The 22,584-nt window shown below is 42.4% G+C and overlaps 1 protein-coding gene across 2 annotated transcripts in view; it reads right to left on the minus strand.

The window, feature by feature from the left end:
• Mcub (mitochondrial calcium uniporter dominant negative subunit beta) overlaps positions 1 to 22,584 on the minus strand; it is a 70,290-nt gene that overhangs the window by 5,467 nt on the left and 42,239 nt on the right. Inside the window, exons 1-4 of one of the 2 annotated variants that reach the window (XM_063281666.1) lie at positions 21,581 to 21,759; positions 16,948 to 17,023; positions 15,235 to 15,405; positions 8,764 to 8,868 (exon numbers count right to left, since the gene is read on the minus strand). In XM_063281666.1, the coding sequence (XP_063137736.1) occupies positions 8,764 to 8,868; positions 15,235 to 15,405; positions 16,948 to 17,023; positions 21,581 to 21,727 (499 nt within the window). In that variant the 5' untranslated portion in view covers positions 21,728 to 21,759. Of the gene's footprint in view, positions 1 to 8,763; positions 8,869 to 15,234; positions 15,406 to 16,947; positions 17,024 to 21,580; positions 21,760 to 22,584 lie in introns of those variants that run through there. The other variant, NM_001398673.1, reaches the window with a different exon arrangement.

Raw genomic sequence — 22,584 nt, forward strand, 5'->3', positions numbered from 1 at the left:
CCAAATTAATGTAGAGAAAAATAAAACACAAGACGTATATTACAATAGAAATGTCACCTAGAGACTCATTGAAGAATACTTTCAAGATATCTTTAACAAATTGGAAAAGTTAGAAAAAGCTGACAAGCTTCAAGACATATATGACCTACCAATATTGAAGGAGATATAAATAAACCGATCTAAAATGAGTTGTAAGAATGAACCAACAGTAATCCCAATGAAGACAAGCGCAGGGCTGGATGGATCTGCTGCTGAGTTCTCCTATACTTTCAAAGATATTACACCAAAGAGTTTTAAACTAGTCCATGAAATAGGGCAGTAAGGGTTCTAAATTTATTTTATATCACTGATATAAATACAAATATATATATATATACAAAAAATACAAAAAAAGCAGGATAAAAACTGAACAAAAAAATCTAGCATCTAATCTAATAACCTGATCAAAAATCTAACATAAATGCAAAGTTATCAATAAAATAGTTGGAAGTCAAATTCAACCACAGATTAAGAAGATCACATACACATCATGGTCAGGTTGGTTTTATTTCATATGTCAGGAGGACACAACAAACAGAAATCGGTAAGCACCATAAAGCATACAAACACAATCAAGGACAGAAATCACATGACTACCTCAACAGCTGCAGAGAAATGACTTAGAAAACCTCAACATCTCTTCATGATAAAAGCCCGGAACAAACCAGGGACAGAGGGCTCATGCCCGAACATAATAAAAGCCATGTGCGACAGATAGCTGATGTTACACTGAAGAAAAATAACAGAAAACACTTCCTCTAAAATCCAGTGAGAATGGAGTCTTAAATCCATAGGGTGTGTGCGTTCTTGTCAAGGGAAGGAAATCCAGACGACAAATAGGAAAGGAAGGAAGCTCTTAGATCTGATGAGCACTTCCAGCAAGGGACAAGGAGGTTTTCTACAAAGCAGTCATGACCGTTCAGAGAAAGACAGAGTGTACTGGCTGGTTTTGTGTGTCAACTTGACACAAGCTGGAGTTATCACAGAAAAAGGAGCCTCAGTTGAGGAAATGTCTTCATGAGACCCAGCTGTAAGGCATTTTCTCAAGTAGTGTTTAAGTGGGGGAGGGCCCAGCCCATTGTGGGTGGTGCCATCCCTGGGCTGGTGGTCTTGGGTTCTATAAGAGAGCAAGTTGAGCAAACCAGGGGAACAAGCCAGTAAGTAACATCCCTCCATGGCCTCTACATCAGCTCCTGCCTCCTGCCCTGTGTGAGTTCCAGTCCTGACTTCCTCTGGTGATAAACAGCAATGTGGAGGTGTAAGCTAAATAAACTCTTTCCTCCCCAACTTGCTTCTTGGTCATGATGTTTGTGCAGGAATAGAAACCCTGACTAAGACACTCAGGAAGATGGTCCAGAGACAGGGAAGGAGAGAAAGGAGAGAAAATGATGGGGGAAGGTACCAAGATCCAGCAGGAAGAGGAACAAAGTCCCCTTGAGTGACAACTAACCATGAAGAAGACACTAAAAGGAAAGCCCGTCCCTGTTCAGGAACTAGCAGAATTAATATGGCACTTTTAGATAACATTGTGTAAAGCCTGCTTCCCTGTGAGCCAGTGAAGGGTCAGATTAAGGGAAAATGGACTATTTCAAACAGAGCAAGATTTCAGAAATCCATAAAGAAAGTGAATATATGTCAGGGGGAAAAAAGGTGACGCAGAGGAGTAAGCCAAACACAGCTGCAGCCGTGCCCTGCCGAGGCAGGGAGAGGAAGCTACCTCAACATAAAACACTAGATTGTTTCCTTCTGGGGGATTTGGGGGGTGTTTAGTGTCTTGGGAAGGTTAATTAAGAAACCATCCAAAAACACAATCAATGGGAGGGACACAAACCCACAGATGTACAAATTGCAAGACAGAAAACACAAGAAACCCGGAAAAGCCAGGCAACACGACTCTTCCAGAGAATCAGAGCTCCGCCCCTACTGAAAATCCAGAAGTCAGGTAAAAATCAATGAAGACTTGGAGGAGACACAAACACATCAGATTTGGAGAGGAAAAGTCAGCAAAACTGCTAAGAAAATGAGTAATGTGGACAAACGTCAGCAATGTAGGAGACTGAGGTTTTTGAAGGGTGAAAAACAAGAAGAAGAAAAAAAAAACAAAACAAAACCCAAAAATACTGGAAACGAAAGACTTAGTGAATAAAGCACAAAACAGAGACTCAACCAAGCAGAAAATGTATCAGGAAGGATACTGTCCTGCTTAGATCTTGCATGGACCTGAGTCATCTGGGACAGTTTTCTTAATTGAGCTTCAATTTAAAAACACATCTATCAGATCACCTGTGAGCAAGTCTATGGGGAATTTTTTTGGTTAATGGATGGTGTGGAAGGCCCATCCCACTGGGTGGTGCCACCTCTGGACAGGTGGGCCTGGGTTATACAAGACAGCAGCAGGCTGAGCAAGCCACAAGTCGAAAGCCAGTAAGCAACATGGTCCCACAGTTTCTGGTTCTGTCAGGCTGCCAGACTTCTGCCTTGAATTTTCTTGGTGATGGATCGTTACCAGGAAATGTAAGGTGAAGTAAACGCTTTCCTCCCCAGCTTGCTTCTGGTCACGGTCTTTGTCACAACAATAGAAACAGAACTAAGACGGGAATGAATGATTAAAGTCTACACTCCAACATCAAAAAGGAAATAAAACAGAAGCATGAATCTGAGATATGATCAGAAACCATGTCTAAGAAATCTATGAGGCAGAAGGAGCTCAGATAAATACTAATCCATCCAGTGAAATTATAGCAGGTTCCCTAAACAGAAATCAATGGAAATTCAACCAAAGTATGGGGTCCCTCCAGCACCGTTCTTTTTGGTTGGGATTACTTTGGTTATTCAGGGTCTCTTGTACTTTCTATAAATTTCAAAATTACATAAAAAAGTCCCCATCTGCTTTTATGTGCATGAATGTTTTGTCTACATGTAAGTAAGTACACTCTGTGTATGTGTGTCAGTGTGTGTGTCAGTGTGTGTGTGTGTGGTGTGTATGAGTGTGTGTTTGTGTGTTTGAGTGTGTGTGTGTATGAGTGTGTGTTTGTGTGTTTGAGTGTGTGGTGTGTGTGTGTGGTGTGTATGAGTGTGTGTCTGTGTGTGTGTATGAGTGTGTGTTTGTGTGTTTGAGTATGTGTGTGGTGTGTATATGAGTGTATGTATGAGTGTATGTTTGTGTGTTTGAGTGTGTGTGTGGTGTGTGTATGAGTGTATGTTTGTGTGTTTGAGTGTGTGTGTGGTGTGTATGAGTGTGTGTTTGTGTGTTTGAGTGTGTGTGTATGAGTATGTGTTTGTGTGTTTGAGTGTGTGGTGTGTGTGTGGTGTGTACAAGTGTGTGTCTGTGTGTTTGAGTGTGTGTGTGTGTGTTGCTGGATCCCTGGAATTGGAGTTAGGAGTTGTTGTAAGCCACTGTGTGGGTGCTGGGGACTCAACTTGGGTCCAAGGGCAGCCAAGTTTTCTCAACCACTGAACCATCTCTCCAGCCCCAAAGTGATGATGTCTTAAAAGGAGAATAAAGAAACAGTGAAGGGATAAAGAGGGACAGTGAGAAGAGGAGAAATTTACAAAAAGTGGCCAGGGAGATGAATGTGACTGTGCACTGGGGTTTACTAATTACACAGTTTAGGAGGAGAATCAAACTTCCGTCTCTTTCTGAAAGGACACCGTGGTGCAAGACTGCCTACTGTGCTTTCAGAGAAATGGGTAGCACAGAATTTCTCAGTTAATTTCCAACCCAAACTGACCAAGTATTTGTGTATCTACTAATAAAACCCATATTTGAGACAAGCATTTACATGTGGTTGGGTTTTTTTGTATGTCTCTTATGTAGAGTTCATTTTTACTGCCTGAACTTTTTTTTTTTTGACCACAAGAATTACTTTATATTTATTCCCAATTAACTTTGTACCATCAATCACAGATACAGAATTTCTTTCTTTACTGTCTGGTTTTAACTTTTTAAAAAAATTCGTACTGTCTTCAGTTGCCATAATTCCATCAAATTCATCTCAACACAGTCGTATGGGAAACGTTCTTAGGAAAATTTCCACAACTGTTGTTTACACTCTGTTGTTATATTTGTATTTTGTATACCAGACACTTACAGACGATGTATATTTAATCACACCTTCTGGTAACCTTCGTCTTTTTTTTTTTTTTTTTTTGGCTTTAGCTCTGCTCTTTATTGAAGTGTTCAATTGAACATTTCTTTTATTCTTTTTCATTTTTTTTTATTTAGAGAATACTTTATTAGTTTTTGTAATCAAACCCACGTATATAAGACCTTACATATTTAATACAGTGTGTTACCCCTGTACAAATGGAAAAAACTTAAGTTCAACATTTCTAGACCAATATGGCTGTTAATTTCTGTACAGTGCCAACTCAACACAGTAAACGGGGATACTTTTTTCGAAAGTTGACAGCACAGGTAAAGTTTCAAAAAATTCAAATTATATATCTGTATATATATATTTATATTTATATAAAAAGACCAATAATAGCAGTGTGTTATGCATCAACAGCAGCAACAGCTTTTCCAGGTTCTGCAGTCATCTGAACAAAACTGTAGAGACATCCAGCACACTCCATTAAAAAAAAAAAAAGTAAAAAAAGCAAAACCCGAGAAAACAGCACAGTTCTGTTACTCTTGTGGTACCTGGCACCATTTTTTTTTAAATTAGCTTCTCAATCATCATCTGGAAAGAAAACATTCTGAGCAACATCATTAAAAACAGCTCTGATAAAGCACGGTCACTACTACGTATCATAAAGCAGGTACAAGCTATTTTACATCCACAGAGGTATGATACAGTACTGTCCTACCTCTATAATACTAGAGGATACAATTTAAAAGGCATTATTTGAGACTTGATTCTACTTTTCCAGCAGAGGGCCCAAAGGATGGTGTGACACAGCTTTGTAAAGAAACATACTCTAGACAGGATTTCCTTTCACTAGTGGCACACTTCTAAGGATTCATTCTCTCCATGAATGTCAGCTAAAACCGTTATTAAAAAAATGAAATATCCCTAGAACAAAACCGTATAACCACCGGATTCACATGAAGATGACCTAGTAGAGACAAGCTGGACCTCACCTTACCAACAAGCTATCAAATCTGTTATGTTTAAACAGTGAGACCTCCAAGGAAGGAGATGCCAAGTAGTGCTTCAAAGCTTCGGACCACAATCAAACACAGCATCCTTTTCAACAGAAGCAGAAGCTCATCTGAATATGCTCATGGATGCTGACATCAACATTTAATCATCTCCTCACTCATCCAGGAAGAGGGGGAGATCAGTTACTACTGTACTTTAATGTGTTCAACCAAATCACCATATTACAAAAATAGCAAGCTGCCATAATAAAAAATAAGGCTCCTCTATCCAGCACCAGATAGCATCATTTTACTTTCAAGCCTAGAAATTGCACACTTGTATATAAACCAACCGAAGATGAGGATTGAGAGTTCATCTTGGTGGATTTTTCCTTTGATGAATATGAAGTGTCCTTCCTTATCTTTTTTGATGACTTTTAATTGAAAATTGATTTTATTTGATATTAGAATGGCTACTCCAGCTTGCTTCTTCTGACCATTTGCTTGGAAAGTTGTTTTCCAGCCTTTCACTCTGAGGTAGTGTCTGTCTTTGTCTCTGAGGTGTGTTTCCTGTAGGCAGCAGAATGCAGGGTCCTCATTGCGTATCCAGTTTGTTAATCTATGTCTTTTTATTGGGGAGTTGAGGCCATTGATATTGAGAGATATTAAGGAATAGTGATTATTGCTTCCTGTTATATTCATATTTGGATGTGAGGTTATGTTTGTGTGCTTTCATTCTCCTTGTTTTGTTGCCAAGACGATTAGTTTCTTGCTTCTTCTAGGGTATAGCTTGCCTCCTTATGTTGGGCTTTACCATTTATTATCCTTTGTAGTGCTGGATTTGTAGAAAGATATTGTGTAAATTTGGTTTTGTCATGGAATATCTTGGTTTCTCCATCTATGTTAATTGAGAGTTTTGCAGGATACAGTAACCTGGGCTGGCATTTGTGTTCTCTTAGGGTCTGTATGACATCTGTCCAGGATCTTCTGGCCTTCATGGTTTCTGGCGAAAAGTCTGGTGTGATTCTGATAGGTCTGCCTTTATATGTTACTTGACCTTTTTCCCTTACTGCTTTTAATATTCTTTCTTTATTTTGTGCGTTTGGTGTTTTGACAATTATGTGACGGGAGGTGTTTCTTTTCTGGTCCAATCTATTTGGAGTTCTGTAGGCTTCTTGTATGCCTATGGGTATCTCTTTTTTTAGGTTAGGGAAGTTTTCTTCTATGATTTTGTTGAAGATATTTACTGGTCCTTTGAGCTGGGAGTCTTCACTCTCTTCTATACCTATTATCCTTAGGTTTGATCTTCTCATTGAGTCCTGGATTTCCTGTATGTTTTGGACCAGTAGCTTTTTCCGCTTTACATTATCTTTGACAGTTGAGTCAATGATTTCTATGGAATCTTCTGCTCCCGAGATTCTCTCTTCCATCTCTTGTATTCTGTTGGTGAAGCTTGTATCTACAGCTCCTTGTCTTTTCTTTTGATTTTCTATGTCCAAGGTTGTTTCCATGTGTTCTTTCTTGATTGCTTCTATTTCCATTTTTAATTCCTTCAACTGTTTGATTGTGTTTTCCTGGAATTCTTTCAGGGATTTTTGCGATTCCTCTCTGTAGGCTTCTACTTGTTCTCTAAGGGAGTTCTTTATGTCTTTCTTGAAGTCCTCCAGCATCATGATCAAATATGATTTTGAAACTAGACCTTGCTTTTCTGGTGTGTTTGGATATTCAGTGTTTGCTTTGGTGGGAGAATTGGGCTCCGATGATGCCATGTAGTCTTGGTTTCTGTTGCTTGGGTTCCTGCGCTTGCCTCTCGCCATCAGATTATCTCTAGTGTTACTTTGTTCTGCTATTTCTGACCGTGGCTAGACTGTCCTATAAGCCTGTGTGTCAGGAGTGCTGTAGACCTGTTTTCCTGTTTTCTTTCAGCCAGTTATGGGGACAGAGTGTTCTGCTTTCGGGCGTGTAGTTTTTCCTCTCTACAGGTCTTCAGCTGTTCCTGTGGGCCTGTGTCTTGAGTTCACCCTGCCTGAACTTTTAAATTCTTATCTGTTAATGTTTAAGACATGACTTGAAATGGAGTTTTTTAAACTCTAAATTTGTAATTTAATAAATTCTTCTCTAATCCAGTATGAGGGGCTGGAGAGAGGGCTCAGATTGCTCCTCCATGGCTTGCTCAGTTTCCTTTCATATACCATCCAGAAACCACGCAGGGATTGCTGGGGAGACCCACGGTGGAGTGGACACTTCCATATAAATTGTTGAGAAAATGTGCCCACAGAGGTAACTGTAGGGCAGTCTGATAGAGGCGTTTTCTCAATTGAATTTCCCTCTTCACAGATGACTCTGTGTGTGTGTGTGTGTGTGTGTGTGTGTGTGTGTGTGTGTGTGTATGTGTGATCATTATGTTAGCAAAACTCAAAAACTCAACTAGTGTACTATGACAACAACTGATTAATGTCATGAAGCCTCTGATGGATAAGGTGAGTAGCATCCAAGAACATCGAGTGAAGAGAGAAATGGGAATGCTAAGGAACACTAGAAATAAAAGACACCACACGGAGTGAAAACTTTCCGCATGGGCTCCATTGGTGACCATGCCCTGGGGAGGCAAGAATTGGTGAGCTTGAAGATCCACCTAGAGAAACCCCCAAGGCTGAAAATTAAAGAAAAAGACGAGAGGGGGACACTAAGAGAAAACCTGAAAACTGTAGGACACAGCTACAAAAGACAATGTCTCCAGGCCGGGCACACCATAGGGAAAAGGAAGAAAGGGAGAGGAGGCAGAAGCAATATGCGGAGTGGAGATAATAGAAATGTCAGAAGCAAACTGCTGATGCTGAAAACGTCTCTGGTTGAGTATCTCTTACCCACAATGCTTGGGGCCAGACACTTATTTCAAATTTTGCTTATGTTACAGATTTTGGAATCCTGGCTCAGCATGAGAGATCTTGGAGGATGTGATCCAGGTAAACACAACATTTAATATATATGTATATACATACATATATATGTGTGTGTAATATGTGCATATAGATTATGCTAAGCAAACATTGTGTCCTGAGGTATACCCTACCCTCCATGTATCTGCCTTCTGACTGTAGCCAAAGGACTCATAAAGAGTGGGATTTTACATTATACCAACATTCAAAAAGGTTTGGCTTTCCAATCTTTAGATTAAGATTGTTCAACCTAGAGTTAAAAAGAAAAGCTTGAAAGAGTTAAGACCTCTACTTTCATATCTGGCCTGTGAATGAGTCTGGAAGTCCTTATTCCTTAACAGCAACTAAAAAGGGGAACAAACCAACAGCCAGCCACTCTCTTGAGAGCTGCAAGAGCTGAGCTCAGGCCACTCTACCTTGGCTGTGTTCAGTTTGGTCTGATCTTAGAAGCTAAGCAGGGTCTGTCCTGGTTAGAACTTGGACGGGAGAACTGAGGTTACAGGGAAACTAGAGCCCTCCATGTTGAGTAGACTGAGAATTGCCACTCTTAAGATTTTTAAGGTGTCAGGGCATTCAGGAGAGAGGGTCGTACCACATTTTACCCAGTTTTCAAAACTCTGTGCTCAACAAGGTTGCTTTGTTCTCTGTAAAAGCCTCCCACTAAAGCAAACGTTAAGATGGCTGAGGGCCTTTGCTTACCTTTCTCGTGACGCCGGATGTCATATGGTAGGTTGTTGATGACGAGCTTAAAGTCTTTCATTAGCAAAGTGTCCATCAATGTTGCGGCTGGAATCTCGCTGCCGTCTGAAAGAAACAACACAGAACTAAGTCTGCTTTGAAGCAGTGGGTTCCTCGTCCCGACATTGCAAAAACTAAGACTGCGGCTTTTATAACGCAGGTGTGAGTATTGCCTTCGGGTAGCTCCCCTTTCTCACGAAGGGAATCTTCCCTGGTTGCTTCATTACCTCCCATTCCACTGGACCACAGGTAACAGGCGGGCCTTCCTCTCCCACTGTGCCACATGGACTGAAATCCAGACCAATGTCTGTGGTTAGGATGCTCTGCAAAGATTCAGGGAGGCGGGGATTGCACAGGAAGACCACGCCCGTGGAGGCAACAGTATCTAGGCTGACTTTGCACTCACTTGAGCTGCGGTCTTCAGGATGGTCCTTAGCAGGCCTGCTCTGCTTCCCCACATTGTTGCACAGTGTACCTCAAGCAGAGAAAACCATCACCAGCCTGGAAGGTGAACTAACTGCCGGGGCCTGAGCCCTGGCCGTGATCAGAGCCAGGAATGTGCCTGGCATTCTTGAGATTTGCCCGAGAGAAACCAGGCCTGCTCCGGTGTAGGTGAAATCATGAAATCACTTAGGGGGCACTGCCGTGCAAGTCCTTTGCTTTGGACTTACTGTGAAATTGTTCTCCTTTTCTGTTTCCTTTTCTTTTCATTCTTTGAGATACGGCGTGTACTAGTTGTGCTCCAATTGCTGTGAAAACCACCGGACCAAAACCAACTTTTGGAGGAAAGAGTTCATTTGGCATGTAGGTCATCACTGAGGGAAGCTGAGAGGTGACCTCAAGACAGGCATGGAAGCAAAGACCGCAGAGGAGCACTGCCTGCTGGTTGGTTCTCCATGGCTTCTTCCCTTTACTTCCTGGTACAATCCAGAACCACGTGGCTGGGACAGCATTTATAGTGGGCTGGGCCCTTCCACACCAATTGTGAATGGAGAAAATGTCCACAGATATTCTGTCTTAGTTACTGTCCTATTGCGGGGAGGAGATACTGTGACCAAGGAAACATTTAGAAGAAAGCATGGAGACTTGCTTACAGGTTCAGGGGGTGAGTCCATGATCATCAGGGTAGGGAGTGGGTGGTTTGCAAGCAGGCAGGGCTCTGGAACAGCAGCTGAGAACTCGTATCTGATTCACAAGTTCCAAGCGGAGAGACACTGGACTTAGCGTGGACTTTGGAAACCTGAAAACCCACCCCCAATGACACACAAGGCCACACCTCCTAATCCTTCCCAAATGGTTCCATTAGTTAGGGCTCAGTCATTCAAATGTATGAACCTGGGAGAGGGGACATTCTTAATTCAAACTGCACGCCCACCGGCCAATATGACAGCAATTCTTCAACTGACAATTCCTCATTCATGCATCAAATTGGCAGTGATGATGATGATGATGATGATGATGATGATGATGATGATGATGATAATAATTTCTAACCAGCACAAGGTTTCATATTTGTGATCTACCCTCAAACTTATAATGTAGCAAAAGATGACCTTGAACTCCTGATTCTCCTGCTTTTCAGGTGCTACACCACTACATCTGGAGGAATCCCCATTGGGATGCTACCCATAACATTAGTGTGCATACAAGTGCACCGATAAATCATATCCATGCAGTATTGACTCTGTCTTCATTCTTCTTTAGTCTTGAGTCACTTATGATATGCTCTTATAACCTGAGATGGCATTTGGAACCAGGTGTTAGTAGTGGAGCCCAGAAGGCAAACCTGGGCTCATCCAGTCTGCTTTTGCCTCTCCCTGAGCCTGGATTTCTACCACTTCCACTCAAAGAACACACTCTCCTGATTAGCTAAAGTTCATTACTGCTGCTTACAGCCAAGGCCATGGCATATATAAATATACATAAATATATATAGAAAGAGAGCCATAGATAGGTAGATAGACAGACAGACAGACAGGGATAGATATAGATAGACAGACAGATATGCAGGCAGTGACTTTTTTTTTAAATTATAAATACACTGTCAGTGTCTTCAGACACACCAGAAGAGGGCATCAGATCCCATTACAGATGGTTGTGAGCCACCATGTGGTTGCTGGGACTTGAACTCAGGACCTAGAAAAGCAATCAATGTTTTTAACCAATGAGCCATCTCTCCAGCCCCAGGCAGTAGCATTCAAATTTTCTTGTTTTTAATTATTGGAGGTGACTTATTGGTGTTCGTTCAAAACTTAATAGCACAAACTGGGCATGGCGGCACACACAATTCATCCCAGCAGCCAGGAGGCAGAAGCAGGCAGATCTGTGAGTTCAAGGCAAACCTGGTCCATACAGTGAGTCCCCAGGGCATCTGAAGGCCACACAATGAGACCTTGACTTAAACGAAACAAGCCTCAGTATCCCAATAGCACCTAAAAGTGTCAACCACACGGGCTCACAGCTCCTTTTTAGCACGGAAAAGAAGGCAAAGGCACAAGGAGATTGGGTGGAGAGAGAAAAAATAGATGTGACTACATCTAAAAATTAAATTGCATTCATATGACTTACGAGAACAAATAGAGACCAAGAAGAGAATTTAATAGCATTTTCAAATGTCCCAGAGATAAAAGATTGAACTACAAGAGCTATTCGAGAGGATAGGAAATAAAGTCAGTCAACAGCTGTAGGCAAAACTGAAATTTGGACTGGTCAGGACACAAGAAGGGGTTTAAATAAAACAATAAGAAGAAATCGCTTTAAGACAAAAACTTTGGGGCCATAAACCACACGGCATCTTTTTTTTTTTTTTCCGGAGCTGAGGGCCGAACCCAGGGCCTTGCACTTGCTAGGCAAGAGCTCTACCACTGAGCTAAATCCCCAACCCCACCACACAGCCTCTAAATATAGAACCAATAGCCATCAAACGTGGACTTATCATTAAAAGGAAAATAGCTTCAACTGCAGGTGCCATGACCGAACGTCCCCTCTGCATCCAGACATGACAAAACATTCCTCGTTAAATCCCCTCCAGGATTAAACCTTTGTACCACATTCCCCAGATGTTGTCTGAAGGCCACAATGTGTAACTCTCTTGGGAAGTCCACCAACCCTCCTGAGTGTGTCCTTCTTAAATGAAATTTCCTAATCCCTAACCTTGTCTCATCTCTGAATTCTTACTCGGAAGGTCAAGGTTCTAGAAACGTGGGGTAGGGGTCTCAGTCTGATCTCTGTGTCTCTCAGACCTCCTCACCCTTAACCCACCAGGAACAAAGCCAGAACAAGATGTTCATATTCTTGAATGTTCACTAAACTTTGACTTAGCTCCATTTCCCTCACTACTGGCACCATTCCATTGCTCGATAGCCAATGCGGTTCAAAGTAAAGTCACAGTTTCTGACTTCTCATCACGACAGGACTATTAGCTCTAGGCCCAGCAGGCATTTCCCAGTTGCTGTCTGGCTTTGCAGTATTCGTAGAAACTTGTCCCAAGACTTGGTGCTTTTTCAAGCGCACGCATACATATATATCTCATGTATATCACATACACATATATGCACACACATATACATATTTTCCAGTCCCCTTCCCCCCCTCGCCCCCGCCCCACACTGCATTTCAGGTTAGCACTTAGGAATGCTTCAGGTGTGTGGGGATCATCAGGGGAGAAGGAAGTCTCCTGGAAAGTTTTAACCTCAACGTGCTTTGCACTGTGTCCTGTACAGCCTACTTAAAAACCAAAACCCACAGTGTGGCTTTAATGTAGGCCAGGTGTTAAGAAAGCAAACTCATTGGGCAGTGCGTGGGAAACTAGTGCTGGGCAGGGAGTTCTCTCTGTTCTCCAGAACAGCCCACACGTAATTATAGAGTGAAATATACTCTAGGAAAGTTCTGGAAGTGTATTTCCTCCTGCCCAGGTGTCTGCTCATATATTCAGCCAAAGCTGTTTCAGCGACAGTAACCAGTGTGCCCAGCGAAGGCTGCTCTCACAGTGGAGAAGAACCTGGCGGGCTGCCTCTTGGCTGGCTCTGTGGCTCTACCGTTCCAGGAGGCAGTTAGTCAAGTCTGCAGCTGCCTCTGTTGCTAGAATCTGGCTGTTTGGGCTCCTGTACAGTTGGGTGAGACCATGTTCCCACGAATTGGCAAAAACAAAAACAAAAAAACCAAACTGGGCAGATCTATGGCTGGTTCAGGTCACACTTTTCAAGTGCAAACTAAACACAGGTAAGTTCCACCTGTGCCCTATTTTCTTTTTTTTTTTTCTTTTTTTCTTTTTTTGGTTCTTTTTTTTCGGAGCTGGGGACCGAACCCAGGGCCTTGCGCTTCCTAGGCAAGCGCTCTACCACTGAGCTAAATCCCCAACCCCCCTATTTTCTTAAAAACACCAAACAAGCCATCAAACAAACAAACAAACAAACAAAAAAACCAGCAACACAATGACTTTTTTAATCCGACACCCCAAGTGTCGTTTAAAAAGAAGCACATTTAGATAACTTCAACTAAAAACTTCGGTAAAGTATTTTCAACTCAACTCACAGTCCCATTTCCTTAGGAAAAAAAAAAAAATTGCTGCGTTTCTGTCTTCCCTGTGCTGTGTTTTCTAAGTTACTAAAGTTATTTGGGGAAACGTCAGCCATTTTTACCCATCCACCCTGCCCACCTTTCTTCACTCATTTACTGGGCGGTTATGCGAAGGCACTGCTTGTTTTGACCCCGTCTGAGCTCTGCATGTCTGTGCATCTGTCTGTCACCGGTTCCCAGGACAGACAGGAAAGCCTTGGATTCCCAGTGCTTCTGTGGCTCAGTTATCTGGAAAGCCATTGTGGCCACGGGTGGGAAGAAGCTCACCTTTCTGTCCTTACAAGAACCTAGCCTGTTCCAACCTGCTCTCCTCACCTCTGAGAGTTCCTCCTCCAGCCCTTGCTGCCTCCTTTGGGAGGCTACGGCCAATGGAAGGCCTCTGCATCCGGAGTTCCTGGGAACTGCAAAGTCCCTCTCATCTCCCCCAGGTCCCCTCATCCCTCCAGGCCCCCTTATCTCCTCCTGGTGTCCCTCGTCTTCTTCATGTTCTTCTCTTCTTGTCTAGACCTTTTCTCAGCCCTGACATACAGACTCAGCCATCACAATCCCGTGGTCCTTACTCTATTTTCTCCATTAAGTTTTACTAATAAACATTCTGCCTAATTATTACTTTATCTCGTTTATTTTTCCTCCTAAAAATGTAAGTTCTACTAAGAGCAGGAGTTTTTGTCTCTGCGACTCTTTGCTAGGTCCCTAGCATCTATCTACAAGGCCTGATGTATGTTAGATGCTCAACAAATATTTGGTGGACGAGTAGATTCTTTCACCTCTATGTTTACAACATCTGTATCTATCCCTTAATTTGTTCTTAACTCGGTTAGGGAAAAAGATGTTTGCTTTTCTTGTTTAGCCTTTTTATTTTTAATTATGTGTGCGTGTGTGGGTTTGTGCACATGAATGCAATGCCAGTCATGGCCAGGAGAGGGCGATAGATGCCCTAGAGATGGAGTTACAGGGACCTGACTGCTGCTAAGGAGGGGGTGTTGGAACCCCACTTGTCTTGCTGACTCATTCTCCCAGTCGTGTTTATTTCCTTTTCAAAACGACAACAGTAATCATTAACTTAAATAAGCTTCCACGGAACTTTTAATACATAAAAAGAATGATAATTTATTGATGTTTATGTACCAGTGACCTTTGAATATTGAACTGATAAAAATAATTCCTTTCTTAATTTTAGGGGCAGTTGGTCTAAAACTATTTCATGCAATGAGAATATATAAAGCCCATATCATATACTTAAATACATAAATGATTAGCTCCCACTTCTAATATTAAAATGTATATTTTCCTAAGGACTAATTCTATGGAAACGTCCCTGAGTGTAATTGCTCTATAACACACTATATTAATTTACTTTATGCATTTTTCTACTGGCTACTTTAATTGTACAAAATACACCTTATTCCCAATTATTCAAATTTTGCAGAAAAGTACACACTAATGCCATTCTACTAAAATTTTCTCATAGGAAAGAGTCTCTGACTGTTTATAAAATAAATAACTGAAATCAGAACCAAACTTATTTCATCTTCTTTTATTTAGGAGTTGGGACATTCTTTTTGTTTTCTTAATTGAATGTTGAGATACTTTCTTGCTACATAGCCCAGACTGGCTTTGAACTCTCGATCTTCCCGCCTCAGCCTCATAAGCACACACCACTGTGCTGGCTTTGACCTATTATTTTAATAGTACTGGTATGCAAGATAAAAGGAGTCTGCAATGGGTGTATAATTGATTATATAATGAATTATATAATGTATATACTATGACAGATTACATCATTTATTATACAATGCAATTCTCTCTATGAAAGGAAAGAGCCGAGGAGAAAGAAGATGCACGGATACACACCTGCCGTGACCATGGCTGCGGTTTTGATGCCTTTATCTTCATTCTGTAAATCCTGAAGGAACGAGCCTACTGTCGACAGCATTGGCTTCACCACGAACTGGCAGCGTTCCTTTCTGGATGGCAGGGTGAGGGTTACAAAGGGAAGACCATGTCTGTAATTAACTGTTATTTCTGTTAAGACAAAAAAAAAAAACCAAAAAACAGTAAAACATAAACATGAAGCCTTAAAACTTTAAAATGCGAGAATTTACCAGGACCTGAGAGATGGCTCAGTGGTTAAAAATACTGATCGCTTCTGCAGAGGACCCAGGTCTGGTTCCCAGCACCCTCGTGAAGCTCACATGGTCTATAGCCTCGGTTCCAGGGGATCCAATGACTGTTATGGTTTCCATGTGCTCCCGCATGCATGTGGTACATGTACATACATTCGGGCGAGCATATATACACATAAAATAAATATTTAAATGAAATAATGTAAACTTCAGTAATTTATGTGTTTTAGCGAGCATTTTGTATGTGCATGTATTGTGTTCAGATCAAACTCACCCACCGTTCCCTCCAATTGTCCCTCTCCCCTCCACCGTGCACCCCTCAGTCCCCAATTTAATGTGCCCCTTTTTTCTTTTAAAAAACCCACCACTGCTGGGCATGGTGGAGCAGACCCTTAATCCTGGTCCTGGGGAGGAAGAGGCATGTTGGATCGTTATGAATTCTAAGCCAGCCTATCTATAGAGGGACAGCCAATACATAGTGAGACCTTGTCTCAAAGCAAAATGATAACAAAAAAATAAAACAAAAAAACCCAAAATGACAGGGTAGGTCATGGGCCATGGAGTGGGTTTTACACTCAATCCAAAAGTGAGCTACGGCAACTCCCATAACATTCATGCCACTCGAGTGCCACCGGGCATTGACTGCCAGGCTGTGTTACTATAGCTTGTGTTACTATACAAATGAGTGAGACTGTCAAAAAGTTTGCTCTCTCCCGTCTATAAACAGAACCTTCTAGCATTATGAAAGCCAGTCGGTAGAGATGAAGCTTCCAGTGTGTGTATCCCAGATTAATTTCTTTATGCTCCAAGTATGTGGTTGTCTCCAGCAGTGGGGTCTTAACGTCAAGTTCTAGAGGATGTGTGTGTCAGGTGTGTGTGTGTCCTAGGCATAGTACTGACCAACACTTCAAAAAGAAGTAACTCGTGCCCAGCCCTGGGCTTTTTGATTGACAGCCCATGGTAACTGGGAGAGGCATTGCCCTCCCACCCCCTTTAGAAAGTAATAAAGGAATGTTTCTGCTTATACATGGAATCCATACATCTTGGAATTCCTGTAAGATTTGTATGATATGGTGTCTGCACTGTGCTAACGTTTGTCACTGTATGCACCGCAGGCCTGCCATCCCACGGCAGCTTGTACTGACTTCCCAGCATCATCATCAACTGCTCAAAGTCTTCCCAGGCAAAGATCTTTAGGGCAGAAACTGACTCATCTTTATCTGGCGTATCTTCAGTTTCTCTGGTTATTGGATAAAGTTTGCCGAAAGGCATCACTGGAGATGGGATCCTGATAGAAGGGCAGGAAACCAAACACCACCAGCAGCTGAGGTGGGACGGGCAGAGTCTGCTCAGCTCAAGACTGCATCGCCCACTGTATTTGGAAGAATGGAAACAAGTAAGCAAGTCATAAACCAAAGAAAAGATAAAAGGAAAACCTTACCGTCCTGTGACGTCACTGTTCCATAATGGAGTGCTTGGTGGTATTCTGGATTTCCATAGAGTTTCATACCTGAAACCTGTAAGAAAGATTGTCTCTTTAAAAAGCAAATGGGAAAGCCAAATGCCGGGAGATTCTTTGTCAGCTCAAAGGACAGGCATGGTGAAATGTGAACTTCTGTGTGTGCACCCTACGCATGCTGGGTGTGGTGGTTTGAATGAGAATGGCCCCCATAGGCTTGTAGATAAATGCTTGGTGTGCAGTTAATAGAATTGTTTAAAAGGGATTAGGAGGTGTGGCCTTGTTGGAGGGGGTGTGGCCTTGTTGGAGGGGGTGTGGCCTTGTTGGAGGATGGGTGTCACTGGGGATAGAGTTTGAGTTTGAGGTTTAAAAAGCCCATGCCAGACCCAGTCTCTCTGTCTCATCTTACAGATCAGATGTAAGCTCTCAGCTGCTGCTCCAGTGCCCTGCCTGCCTGCCTGCCTGCCTGTCTGTCTGTCTACCTGTCTGTCTGTCTGTCTGCCTGCCTGCCTGCCTGTCTGCCTGCCGCCACTGCTCACCATAGTGACTGTGGACTAAATTTACAAAACTGTAAGCAGGCTCCCAGTGAAACACTTGTTTTTATAAGTTCTTGTGTAAGTCACGGTGTCTCTTCACAGCAGTAGAGCAGTGACTAAGACACCAGGTGTTAAACATATCACAGGCGACAAGTTCTACCGAACATCTTATGCCACACTAATGTAAGGCCGTTTACTTGAATTTTATTTCTCAAACTATAACCTATTATCAAGTCCCAGAAGAAAAATTGTAAATTTTTGTTTGTTTGTTTGTTTGTTTGTCTGCTTTGATACAGGGTCTCTTTCTACAGCCCATACTGTCCTGGAACTCCCTTTGTAGGTGAGGCTGTCTTCGAACTCATAGAGATCCATCTGCCTCTGATTCTCAAGTGCTGGGATTAAAGCCACACACCACTATGCCTGGCTTTGATCTCCTAAAATGGATATACCTCAATTGATAAGCCATATCGTAGTTTTCCGTGCTTGTCTAATGAATGTTATAATGCTATTACTTTTACTGGAATGAGATGAAAATTGAGAAAAACATACACATTGCAGAAATATGAGGTTTCAGTCAAATAGTTCTTTAAAACTGCTTTATGATTCAAACACTTCTCCCTGTGCACAAACCCAAGGAAGAACAGCTTCCTGTCAAAAGCCCCGCCACTCTGAACCCCACATGCCCCGCCCCAGCATTCACAATTACTGACCGAGCTTGTGCACTGTCTGACTCTCTAAAACGTCATGATCTTCTCCTGAGGCTGATTCTGTGGCAGAGTCTGTGCAGAGCTAACGACATTGAGGTCTAAAGGAAACACCTCAATCCTATCGGCCCTGAATGCACCGGTGTGTGTGTGTGTGTGTGTGTGTGTGTGTGTGTGTGTGTGTGTGTGCACGCACATGCAGGAACCCTGACTTCTTCAGACACACCAGAAGAGGGCATCAGATCCCATTACAGATGGTTGTGAGCCACCATGTGGTTGCTGGGATTTGAACTCAGGACCTCTGGAAGAGCAGCCAATACTCTTAACCGCTGAGCCATCTCTCCAGCCCCGGAACCCTGACTTCTTAAACATTCTCCTTTAGATTTACTTATTTTTATTTCTGTTCATGCATATTTTGCTTGCTTATACGTCTATGTAATACATGCGTGCCTAGTATCCACAGAAGCCAGACAAGGGCATGGGATCCCTTGGACCTGAAGTCACAGGCAGTTGTAAGTTGGGGTTGAATGGCTTGGATGCTTGGAGTTGAACCCAGGTCCTCTGAGAGAATGGTGCTCTTAACCAACTTGTCAACCTGCCAGCCCCTTGAGCAGGGAGTTCAATGCTATACAGAGTAGAACCCGATCTCAAAACAGTAACAGGAAGGTGCAAGAGTTTAATACATATATGCATAAGTGATTTAAAACTTTACATACTGTTCTACTATGGGGTATGTGTGGGCAGGTAGATGGATGGGTTGCACATGTACACGATGGGAAAGACCTGTTCAGTAAAATGCACAAAAACATCATTTAGACCCTTGCCTAGCTCCAGCTGACATACAAGGATGAAATGCTGCCACTGGAAAGCAGAACCAGAGCTTTCCTACAAGGAGAAGAGACATCTGCGATGAGCGGACCCACCGGGAGCTGGCATCATTTGGAAATCGATGAGGGCCAGAAAAGCAGTTTATATTTAAGCTTCTTGGTCGAAAGGCAACAGTGAGCTGCTAGTCTGGGAAAGTGGAAACAGCAGGCTTCCGAGAGAGGCCTTTGGAGGATGCTCTAATTACCGTGCTGTGCGAAGCTGCCTGTGACGCAAGTCTCAGCGTGCGTGCTGTAATTTGCCCTCACCACACCCACAAGTCCGCCAGTCACAGAATCAAAATATAGACTTGATATTTTTGTAAAACCAATAACTTATACACATTGAAATGAGTAGAAATATCATCTACTGTCTCAAACAAGGTATTTTTCTCTGTTTATAAAGTTCAGAGACTGCATACATGTATTCTAGCATTCAAATACTCTTTGTATAGACACACCCATTCATTCAAATCAGTACACAAAGTTAGCCACAACTTTTAAATACAGCAGATGTGCATAAAGACTCTTTGCACAGTGAACGAGTTAATTCCATATTGGGAAACAAAGAAGAGTTATATAGTGTTTCCAGGTTTCTTTAGCCATCACATAACTCCAAACCAATACGCACCCTGTGTGGTAAACCTGGAGATAACAGATCCCTTCATTGTAGACATGAATACACAGAGAACTAATAAAAAACCACCCTGAATAGTGTCCGTACATCTAACGTCATCTGGACAACAGTTTTAGTGTCTTATATACTAAGCAATTACTACGCGCTGAGTGACTCGCCAGTCTTCAGAACTCTTGCCATCTAGCTAACCTTCTTGCCTGCTTTGTTCTTGCAGTGGCAGACATCTTTCTGGGTCCTTCAGATGCAATATATTTCACCGAAACTTGGTTAGAATCCCAGTTCCTCCTCCCACCCAAAGACTTCGCTGCCCTAAATGGTTTTTCAATTATAGTTTCCCACGGGTGGATAAAGTGTGGTTGAGTTTCTCCTGTCCTCTGACTGCTTTCTGCCCGTGCCCGCCTTCCTCCTTGCCTTGAGAAGCCTGGTTGCACTGACTACCCCTCTCCCCTCACCCTTCCCACATCCCTTACCCATGGCTACCTGGCTTGCAGCCTTTCACTTTCCAGAAATCACTCCCAGAAGGCTCCGAGTTCTTCCTCGGTAAATCAACTGAAAACTTAGTTATCACTGGCTTTGCAGAAGCCTTAGCCGAGTTTCCTCCACACCCTTCCCCCTCGAAACTTTCCTGTCTCCCGTAATTCCACATTTCCTTAGTCTTGTCACACCTTCTCAGCCTCACTTTCAGATGCCCTTTCTTGTCCATGAGAAATAACCTGTCCTCAATCTTCACAGACAGTGAAGTCAGCAGGGTCTCCCTGCTCACATGGTCCCAACTGCACTGCTGTGCTGTTGTCCTGAGGAAGCTTCTCCAATCTGGAGCCTCTGTCTAAGCTGCAAATACATATCTGGGACCTTCTGAGGAGCTGCCCAGCTCCTACACTCCTGTATTTTCTAAGACGCTCTGTGCTTTCAACTAATGGATGCTAGGCCTCCCTAAAGCATGTCTATGTCACGTGACTGCCGGTTACCTCTCTGTAACTGGGCAGACATCTGCTCCAAAGTGGGCCATTGAGATTCCAGGCACAGGGATCTGACTGAGCCTAAGGTTATGTTCAAATCATAATTCTACATGCTGCCAGGGAGACTATAAACTACCTTTTGGGAAAGCTAGCAATATCCCTCTAAATATACAAAACCCTAAGCCCAACAATGCTACACCCCTGAGCATAAGCCAAAAAAAAGAGATCATTGTGAATGTGCTCAAATGACAGATATAAAATACATACATGTGATAATACACACACATATATACATATCCTATATGTGATGTGGCTAAGTGTTACTTTATGTAATATCGCTTTTCATGAGCGATAAAGACTAGAGATTACACAAGTCATCATTAGTACAATGAATAAATCATGATACATTTTATTTATATATTATATATTTATATATAATAATATATATTTATATATTGTATACTAATATAGCAGTGTGATGTGAAGTAACAAAAACAAATATAAAATATTGCATTCAGTAAGATTCCACTTAATTAAAACAACCAAACGGGAAAGTACTGTATAATGAGGGAAGGCAGGAGAAGAGCTACACGTCAGAATGGGCACAAGGAAGCTTCTGGAATGTTTCTGATCTCTTTCTTGCTCTGGCTTCATCGCAAAAGTCCATTAACCTTTCTACAAAACTGCCCAGCTCCAGTGCGAACGTTGCTCTGCAAGACTCAGCTAAATCGGGTCAGGGAGCGAGAGCTAGACCGGAACTCTCCTCTCCCACGGCTCCTGATAGTTGGGTTGGGATACGAATCCTTGCATCGTGAATGTGCGCGAAATAAAAGACCAAAGCGTAGTAAGGCGTCAGGAAGGAACGACTGAGGAAGGAGAGCTTCCTGTGGGATCAAGATGGGGACAGGGCACTCACTGTCAACAGTGATCTGGAAGAAGGGAGTTGACACTCAGAGGTCTGACTGGATGGTGCTGGCTCCGTCATCTTCAACGCTTTGATGCCTGGTTGTCTGAGATACTCGGAGGCAGAGAACCCCAGGGAACCGCACAGCCGCAGCTCCATTCAAGTCCTGCAAACCAGCACCTAAATGCTTCGTGTTTCTGTCACCACAGACACATTTAATGATACAACTAATTCCTTTTGAAACTTCCTTATAAAATATTTTAAGGTAAGATTTTGAAATAAAACCTGTTGAAATAAACGTAAAAGACTATAATTGGGACTTGTGAAATTTACACTTTGAATATATATGATATGTATATCTGTCATCTCTGCTCTGAACTTACAATTTTATATTTCGATTTGGATCTTTTCCTAAAATGTAGTGCATATGTTCAGGTCTATATCCATACCCTTTTGCTTCTCGTTTTGAAGCTTCTACCTTATTGTCTGTATTATAATTTCATTATCAAAATATTTTGGCATATCAGCCCCTGCCCCTGCCATTTACCAGGCCACCATGCCTGACGCCTGATGAAGACAGCCCTGACCTGAACTCTGACCTTCAAGGAAGATGGAGAAAGAATGACAGAGGAATGGAGAGCTCACTAAGTGGCTTCTGAAGAAAACAGTGTAACAAAAGGCAGCTCCGGCAAGACGGTCTCGTAGGCCCACTGGCATCCAAGAGGTTTTTGGGAGGAAAAGGGCTAAAAGCAATAGATGTGAAGTCTACTTCAACATAGAACAGACGGTTGTGTTGTTGTTTTAAGGTGGATCGCTGAAGCCAAACTATGCCAACTGACAGCCGTTAACCACCCCAACTCAGGCTGCTAAGTAAACGTGAAAAGGTTGTGGTTCACATCTATTGGGAAGGACCAAAGACTTAGACTCGATTCAAATTTAGATTAAGTGAATTTATTCAGTTTTGTTGTTGTTGTTTTTAATTTTTTCTTTTATTGCATTTTTTATTTACATTTTAA

Source organism: Rattus norvegicus, chromosome 2 (genome assembly GCF_036323735.1).
Source record: "Rattus norvegicus strain BN/NHsdMcwi chromosome 2, GRCr8, whole genome shotgun sequence".
In the NCBI taxonomy this organism is placed as follows: Eukaryota; Metazoa; Chordata; class Mammalia; order Rodentia; family Muridae; genus Rattus; species Rattus norvegicus.